Raw genomic sequence first — 9,258 nt, 5'->3', positions numbered from 1 at the left:
TTACCATACCACTGTTTCCATACCACTGTTTCCATACCACTATTACCATACCACTGTTACCATACCACTGTTACCGTAGTATTGTTACCATACCACCATACCACTGTTACCATACCACTGTTACCGTAGTATTGTTACCATACCACCATACTACTGTTACCATACCACTGTTACCATACCACTGTTACCATACCACTGTTACCATACCACTGTTTCCATACCACTGTTACCATACCACTGTTACCATACCACTGTTACCATACCACTGTTACCATAGTATTGTTACCATACCACCATACCACTGTTACCATACCACTGTTACCGTAGTATTGTTACCATACCACCATACCACTGTTACCATACCACTGTTTCCATACCACTGTTTCCATACCACTATTACCATACCACTGTTTCCATACCACTGTTACCATACCACTGTTACCATACCACTGTTACCATACCACTGTTTCCATACCACTGTTTCCATACCACTGTTACCATACCACTGTTTCCATACCACTGTTTCCATACCACTGTTACCATACCACTGTTACCATACCACTGTTACCATACCACTGTTACCATACCACAATTACAGTACCACTGTTTCCATACCACTGTTACCATACCACAGTTACCATACCACTGTTACCATATCACTGTTACCAGCAGATCCCATATTCTGTAATGGTCAACATTAAAATGGACAGACAACATGCCAACATATACCATATTATGTTATGGTCAACATTAAATAGACAGACAACATGCCAGCAGATCCCATATTCTGTAATGGTCAACATTAAATAGACAGACAACATGCCAGCAGATCCCATATTCTGTAATGGTCAACATTAAATAGACAGACAACATGCCAGCAGATCCCATATTCTGTAATGGTCAACATTAAAATGGACAGACAACATGCCAACATATACCATATTATGTTATTGTCAACATTAAATAGACAGACAACATGCCAGCAGATCCCATATTCTGTAATGGCCATCATTAGAATGGACAGACAACATGACAGCAGATACCATGTTATGTTATGGTCAACATTAAAATGGACAGACAACATTAAAGCAGATCCGATATTATGTTATGGTTAACATTAAAATGGACAGATAACATGCCAGCAGATCCCATACTCTGTAATGGTCAACATTAAAATGGACAGACAACATGACAGCAGATCCCATATTATGTAATGGTCGATTCTGTTTCAGTCATTCATATCTGGCTTCAATACGAAACATTGGCACTGACAGAATAATGATCGCTTCAATCCCCTGCCAATAAATACAGTCGGGAAGACATTTTATAGCCAGCCTGAAGTATTCCATTGATTTATTCTATCAGCTAAATACCAAATACAGCGAGCTTATACATATTTATAAGGGGAGTTATTGGATTAGAGTGACAGAAGAGCATTGTTGAGCTTTGTTTCGTACAATATTTTAGAAATAGAAAGAGGAGAAATACTTTCAACATTTATACAACTGAATCTACTCAAGTACAATTTTCAATATAGGCGAAAGAAAAACTTCGGTCTGAGAAATAAATCTTATTTCAATTTACTTCATCTTGTATTATTTTTGGCACTTGACATTTTCAGCTCTATAAAATTTATCAGATGCCAGCTCAAACCGTATGCCCTTGCTAATATCAACATTACTTCTGCACACATTCACTGACAAAGACTCAAATGTTTGTTAAAGAGACGAAAACTAAATCTGTTAACGCCACCCTGTATTTCATCACTCGGATCAATAAACCTGATAACTTAATACGAGAAAACAAACCCTTCCAATGATTTTTGCAGACATCCAATTTCTCCCCTCTTTGTGCAGTGTTTTGTTGCGCTCAACAAAGCAGCTATTTATTTATTGTCTTTTATCTTCACCCGTGTTTCTAGATCAAACAAAGCTCGACTAAACTCGAGTATCAAATTCTTGATTACACTTGGTTCTTGTCTATTTTAGTTATATCGAATATCAATTTAACACCTTTCATGAATGTTACAACAATATCGTGCTGTGTATCTGCCTGATTAAGGTTGAGTAAGGCGAACATGCAGAATATCAATTTAAATGTTTTATATGACAAAGAAATTGCAGAATAGATAATTGTTCTGAGCACAAATAATTTATTTGTAACGGTGTTCCATAATCGTTGTACGAGAAACGTGTCTATGTTTTTGAAACTTGAATGATGACTGAGACCTCGTATCATGTATCAGACTGGTGGTAACGAGTCTTCCATCCCTTTATTCGCTGTGTCTACGGAACTTCAAGGTAATTACCTATAGTTGATTATAAAAGGAATCGCTCGTGTTTTTGCATAAAAAATAGTTTTCCCGGTAATGCATCTAAAAACGCTTGTTTTATTACTATTTTACTCTATGATAACGAAATTGCAAAAAAATACAGTTATAGTATAAACATGAATTTTGGTTTAGACGGTGACCTCACGCCGGTAAATTGAAAAAAAAATAAGAAAGAGGCGCCTATGCCACAAGGCCACCGGGACATTTACAAAAGGACTATTGCAGAAGTGGTAGATATTTTGACCTGTTAAGAATTCATTTATATCATCACGTGATAATGTCAATCAACCAATCATCACAACAAAGCTGTAATTAAGTGTTTATGAGCGTTGTTAGCGCTAATGAAAATGGTCCTCCAATATCAACATTTGCTGAAGGGTTCCGGCTTTTGTTATCTTTGCCATACGTTTTTTTCGTCCTACAAAAATTGCATTTTTCAAAAACAAGAGCGAGTACCTTTCCTAAATAAATTGTGTATACCTTTCTAGTTTGCAATATAGCTCATTATGGTAATATCGATAGTAAACCTACTGTTTCTAAATCTGGTTTATTGTGAAACATAAGCGATAATATGACTTGATTTGATTATCACAAATGATGCTTAAAAAGTCTCTGACATTGCTCTATTTAATCACGGCGCTCTGGAAACAGTCGTCATTACGACAAAGCTCATTGTTTGTCTAGCATGAAGCACTCGACTTGGTGCCGCTTTCCTGGCCGCTTCTCTATCGACCACTGTTCGCACGCCGCTCGCGTCTTGACAATTCCACGTGGAAATTCGCATCGATTTCACGTCATTTGCTCAGGGATAAATAATTAACTCCGCAAAACAAGTTGAGATTGCGTTAACAGACTGCTCGGAATTGAATGAGCGTTTTGTATGATATGACAGGCCGAGGAAATGAGACGGCGGTCACCTGTGATTCCGGGCACTGTCGCAACATTTACCTCGATCTTGTGACGAATGGTGCATTTGTCCATTAAAATCAGTTATATTATTATTATAAACATATTTTAATTGATTTGATATTATTTATTTGTATAGCTTTATCCAATTCAGCTTCGGCTTGTTTGAAGAAGTACGCTATTTTACATGATATCTTTGTAGATGAAGAATGAGGTGACGCTCCGTCACGATAAGACAGATTACGCTTTCCAAAAAGTCGTAACAGCTTTGAACAAAAATGACACCCACGTTGAAATTTCAGGTAAGTTTGATAGTTATAGGTACATATAACATGCAGTTTTAACTAGAGGAGAGAGAGAGAGAGAGAGAGAGAGAGAGAGACAGAGAGAGAGAGAGAGAGAGAGAGAGAGAGAGAGAGAGAGAGAGAGGTTAATGAAACGTTTCGTGAATTCGAAAAGCGATACATTTTGCGATACGATTTTGAGCGTTTATGCGACGTCTTCATGGTTTCCAAAACGTCACCATAACGTTGCAAACAAGTTTGGAAATCGTTGTTAATTTATAGTTTGCTTGTCTTCGTAATTTGTGGTGTATGTAATACATTTATTCGTCTGTTTACATGTGATTGGGAAACGTTTTCAATTCCCCAAACGAGTTACGCTTTGCAAACATGACGATAATTCAGGCTCTGCATACGAGTTTAACTACGCTTCCATTACTTCAAAAGCCGTTTCAGAAGACGTTTCAAATAATACTATTTCCATGATCCATTTTCCAAAAAACCATCTAGATAAGACAAAGCAGTTATCAACATTTCAGAGAACGTATGTCATAATTTTGGAAATGCACTGACAACTTAAATAGCAACATTACGAAAGTAATGATGGATGATCTAGTTATATGCATTTGCAAAAATACGCCAGCTCAACGTTCGCGTTTTCTGCGATACGTTACGCTTAACTGGTTTGCGTTTAACGAAGTGGTAAGTGCTATCGCTTCTCACCGAGGCGTCCCTGGGTCGATTCACGGCCTTGTCTTATGTGAGTTTGATAGCCGGACTATAGGTTTTCTCCGTGCACTCCAGTTTTTACCACATGTTTGTTTATTAAACACAGCACGCTTTGATAGTTTCGTTATTTCTTTTTTTCAATTTGCACTTAGTCATTTTGCTGAAAAAAATAGGACTTGTCTATGAGAGCCTAACATGTCGATAATTAACGAATGCATTAGTGTTTTTTCTGTACCTGGATGTACTTTAAAGGCGCCTTTGAACAGAATACCTTTTTTCCAGAAATGAAATGTTTATGCAAAAAATGAGAGTGTGCCTTCCATACTAGGACGTCATCCATTCCTTTCACTCACTCAGAAATTAAAGCTGGATTCCGAACAAGTTTTGTTCAGATTTGTTTGTTATTCTTACATTTTACCAATAATACATAGTATTGCACTCAGTCACAAGGTTTGGTAGCATTTTACGCATGCGTGTATGTGAAATAACTTCAACTGAAGCTGCAAAGCCTCCCTTCTCAACTCAATTCAATATTCTTTTATTATATCACAGTTTACATTTAAGTAAAGGCATGCAAAAACTCAATATTACTACAAGTGGACACAAGTATAAAGAGGTGGATTAATGGCGGCTTCGCAACAGGTTTGGAATTTATCAGTATACAAAACAATTATATTTAGTTAGGGGAATGTAGTTAGTTCAAATAATATTATTGTTTAATAAACAAATTCACTTGTTTGATTTAAGGAACAATATAATCTATACATCAGTGAGATAAAGAAAACAAAACTATTGAACACATATTCTCAATACATCACTCGTCTATTTTTCACGTATTAAAACCTCAGTAAATCCTTTGATCATGCATAAACTTTGTTTATCTTGTAAATGTTTTATTGAAATAAATGTGGTTTAAACCGAACTAATATCTTAGTTTATATACCCACCACATAGCATAATGAGACGTCAAAATCTTTTAAAGCATACACAGTCTGCGTTGTTTCTTTGTAATTAAGCCATTGATGTCACTGGATCATGTTAATATTAAAAAATATAGCTTCATTTTTCGAAAGTGTTTTTGTTTCAATTATAAGTCGCGTTAATCTTCAAAGAAGATTTGTTGTCACGTAATGCCTGAATCAATTATCCGTCATCATGAAAATTGTCCATTAAGAAAGATAATGACATTTTAAAAGCTTGCAGAAAGTTCTCTGGAATACAATAAAAAAACTTGTTTCCAATTTGTACCGCAGATCTATTGATCATAATAATGATAGCACTCATGCCTCCGATATCAAACAAGCCGATAAAATCAGCCAATCACCATGCAGAGAAAGAGAATCCTGTGTTTTGATTGGTTGAATACATGCCGTGTTCAATAGACCTAACCCATATGCGAAATCAACTGGAACGGGGCCATTTTTAGGTCATTTGGTATTTGATGTATATAATTACATGACATATTAATTCTATTCAGGCGATATTGGAGTGAATGCGCTTTATTTACGTAGTGGAAAGGTATTTGACACCTTATCAGCTTATATGCTAGCATATAATAGCATCATTTTGATAACGCAGATCGAAGTGCCAAATCTTAAAAAAGAAAGGCGTATAATGCAAGATTTTACAAAGAATAATTTAACGAACATTTAAAGATCAATTTCTTCCCAGGTCTGTTAAAATAGGAACACGACTATTTACATAAATCGTCCCGTTGTTAAAGGGAAGTAATAAATCTACATAGTCAATTCATAACGGCTGGATATGGTTTCCCCTTCATGCGGCTCTGCAATTGTCCTTTCCGATAACTCGATTATCTTTCCCTGAATACTCTTCAAGTGGGCATGCGCAAAAAGCGGAAATTTACTTCCGGGGACTACACAAACCAGGAAGTAAACAGCAACAAGTGAAAATGGAAAGTAAAGATTCAAAACTAATAAAGAAAACGGGCAGGAAAACCCCTAAGTACTGTTGTATTTGTAAAGGAATTTACAGAGGAAAGGTTATTGATGGGAGAAAAGTGTCATTGCACCGTTTTCCTCAGAACAAACGTTTAAAACGTGTGTGGGTGCAGCGATGTAAAACGGTCATGAGATCGTTCCAGTGGAATGAACACAGACGATTGTGTAGTGAGCATTTTGTTGGCTTCAGAGGACCTTCATTCCAGCATACACTTCCATCTATGTTTCCAACTGAGACTGGTGCTACCAAAACCTTCCAGCCAACGGTATTTTTTATTTCTTATATTAGTTTAAGTTCTTCCTTACATGCACCTCAAAATGAATTATGTTATATCAACGGTGCTTAAAAACAATGTCACAGCACTTATTTGTAAATTTTGTAATTTAAGAAATGATTAAAGAATTGTTTTCAAATACAGCCTGGAAAAATGTGTACCATATAGCCTGGCAGATTTTGTACTAAAACATTTATCTTATACAGTTTCATTTGCAATTTCAGCTCCTTGATGAAGACGTAGGTGATGATGATGATGGTGATACGGTCAATGACGATTTAGACCTAGAACTGTCAAATGATGATAGTATACAGCCACAACTGTCATTTGTATCCCCTTCCGGGCATGCCATTGATACCTCTGTCCACCTGCATGATTACTGCATGGGACCAGTACTACAGCCACAGAATCAGTCCTTTAGGTATTGTTCAATATATATATATATTGCTTCTTGTGCTATGAAATCGATCTGATAAGTTAATTACTTCTGATCATTTTTCTTCATTCTTTAACAAAAATAGGAAAATTTAAGTGTTTGTAAATGTTTAAGGCCAAAAAAACAAACATTTGGTTAGGGTTACCAGACTGTACATGTAAGATGTGGTAAATGGGTACATGATCAATTTGTATATGTTTCAGATGTTGTGACACACAGACTGAGAACAACTGTGCAGTGATGGAAGTACAAACTGAAGAAAGTTTCCTGGGAAAAACAGCAGACTTCAGTTCACAAACAGAACATTCTACTAGAGACTTTGGTGTACAATGTCAGCTACCTATGCTCACATATGATGACGTAAAATACAATGACGATTTGGTCAGTTTTTACACCGGAATCCCTAATCGAGTTGTGTTTGAAGCTTTGTTTGATGAAATCAAGGATGAAGCTGAAGTGCGGACATCAAGGCGGAAACTTAACTATAAAGATTCAGATGGAGGACGGCCAAGAACTCTAAGTGTTCTGGATGAATTTTTCATGGTGCTGATGCGCCTACGTCTAGGTCTGTTATTTGAAGATCTAGGTACTAGGTTTTGCATATCCACTTCACAATGTAGTGACATTGTTGAAAGATGGATCAACTATTTACATGTACAATTATCCTTTCTTGTTCAATGGCCATCTCGTGAGGTAGTGAAAAATAACATGCCTGAACAATTTAAAGAGAAATATTCTAACACTAGAATTATTATCGACTGCACTGAAATTTACAGTGAAACATCCAGTTCTCTTTCTTTGAAAAGTTTAATGTACAGTGATTACAAGTCTCACATGACTCATAAGATTTTGGTGGGTATAAGCCCAAATGGTGTTGTAACTTTTGTTTCTGACTGTTGGGTGGGCTGTACCAGTGACAAGAAACTCACAGAAAAATGTGGACTCTTGGACTTGCTTGAAGAAGGAGACGCCATAATGGTTGATAAGGGTTTCACTATTACAGACCTTACTACTCCAAGAGGCATTCATCTCATTATTCCACCATTTAAACAGAAAGGAAAACAATTCTCTAAACGTGAGGTTCTCCTTACAAAAGATATTGCAAGTTTACGAATACATGTTGAAAGGCAAATGGAGAGAATCAAGAACTTTCGAATATTGCATGGCAATATTCCTATAACACAGTCAAGGAGAATTTCTAAAGTGTTCAAAATATGCACATATTTGACAAATCTATGGCCACCACTTGTTCAATAATAACTCATGTGTCAATGAAAGCGTTTGTATATATCAAGCATTAGATTTAGGGATAAAAACTTGTATACTTCTAACTAGAACAATGAAATTACAATTTTGTTTTAAAATCATTTTTTCGAGCAAGTTATATGATAACATATGAGATTACACATTTGATTCAGGTTTGACAAAAATGGATAAGGAAATATGCTCATGTGAATGGATTTCAAGATTTGATTTGAAACATGTATGCATTAACTGATCAATTTATTGATATAATTTTTTGTTTGTGAAACATCTGCTTTGTATTTTGTGGTTTTATTATTTGTAACATTTCTAAGAATAAAAGTCAAAGATCACTTATTAAGTTTGGCTCTGAAATGAGTTTTTTTTTATTTGCCATGTGTAATTGATCTACCACGTACTTCAAATCATTAGTATTGAATTGCTTAAAGGATTTTTCAGTATGAACCATTTTCATATCAGTTTCATAATTGAACTAAGTGGAAATAAGAATAGGCAAGAGTGCCATAGATCAAACTGAAATGCCCGACAAATGTTAACTTTAAGATACATTAGATTAAAAAAACTAGCCCCATGCTAAATATGTCCCAATGTTTAAAGGGACTGTACACCAGATTGGCACCAATAAAGTTTTTTTCTGTAACAAATCTCAGGACAAATTATTTAATAAAATGTTTTACTCTTCTGATATGATAATGGTAAAGAAATACCAAAATGTAAAAGAAAATTGAGCTATGGATTGAACTAGTGTCACCAAAATAGCTGTCCAGTGTTGTATCCACTTTGCTACGAAGGCTTATCCGAAACCATATGAATGCTTAAGCTAATATACCTTACTTGGTTATATCCCATGATATCATCAACTAGCAAATCACGCATAAGAATGAATTCTACTAGGTATACATACCCAGTAAAAAAAAATTAATGGAGAAATATGGAAAAAATAATGCGAAAATAAATTAATTGTATACTACGGTATGTGGTACTTCAGTTAGTTAGTTTCAATGCATTGTACACATTGATACCAAGTTTATGTCAGTTTTTGACAAGTTTCTTTTTTTTTTCGATATTTCATCAC

General features: G+C 35.5%; 1 protein-coding gene across 1 annotated transcript; it reads left to right on the top strand.

The window, feature by feature from the left end:
• The first annotated feature begins 5,943 nt into the window (after positions 1-5,943).
• LOC128225632 (uncharacterized) lies at positions 5,944-8,345 on the top strand. Its single transcript, XM_052935529.1, has 3 exons — positions 5,944-6,475; positions 6,709-6,905; positions 7,124-8,345. Exons 1-3 carry the CDS (start codon positions 6,161-6,163, stop codon positions 8,175-8,177), a joined length of 1,566 nt encoding a protein of 521 aa, XP_052791489.1. The 5' UTR covers positions 5,944-6,160; the 3' UTR covers positions 8,178-8,345.
• The last annotated feature ends 913 nt before the right edge of the window (positions 8,346-9,258 follow it).

This window comes from Mya arenaria, chromosome 3 (genome assembly GCF_026914265.1).
Source record: "Mya arenaria isolate MELC-2E11 chromosome 3, ASM2691426v1".
NCBI lineage: Eukaryota > Metazoa > Mollusca > Bivalvia > Myida > Myidae > Mya > Mya arenaria.
Note: the sequence above shows the minus strand (reverse complement) of the source record. Positions and strands in the feature narration are given on the sequence as shown.

Coding starts and splice junctions, on each gene's coding strand:
- LOC128225632 (XM_052935529.1), top strand. CDS start 6,161: ATGGAAAGTAAAGATTCAAAACTAATAAAGAAAACGGGCAGGAAAACC. Junction 6,476..6,708: donor CCAAAACCTTCCAGCCAACG/GTATTTTTTATT, acceptor TTGCAATTTCAG/CTCCTTGATGAAGACGTAGG. Junction 6,906..7,123: donor CCACAGAATCAGTCCTTTAG/GTATTGTTCAAT, acceptor TATATGTTTCAG/ATGTTGTGACACACAGACTG.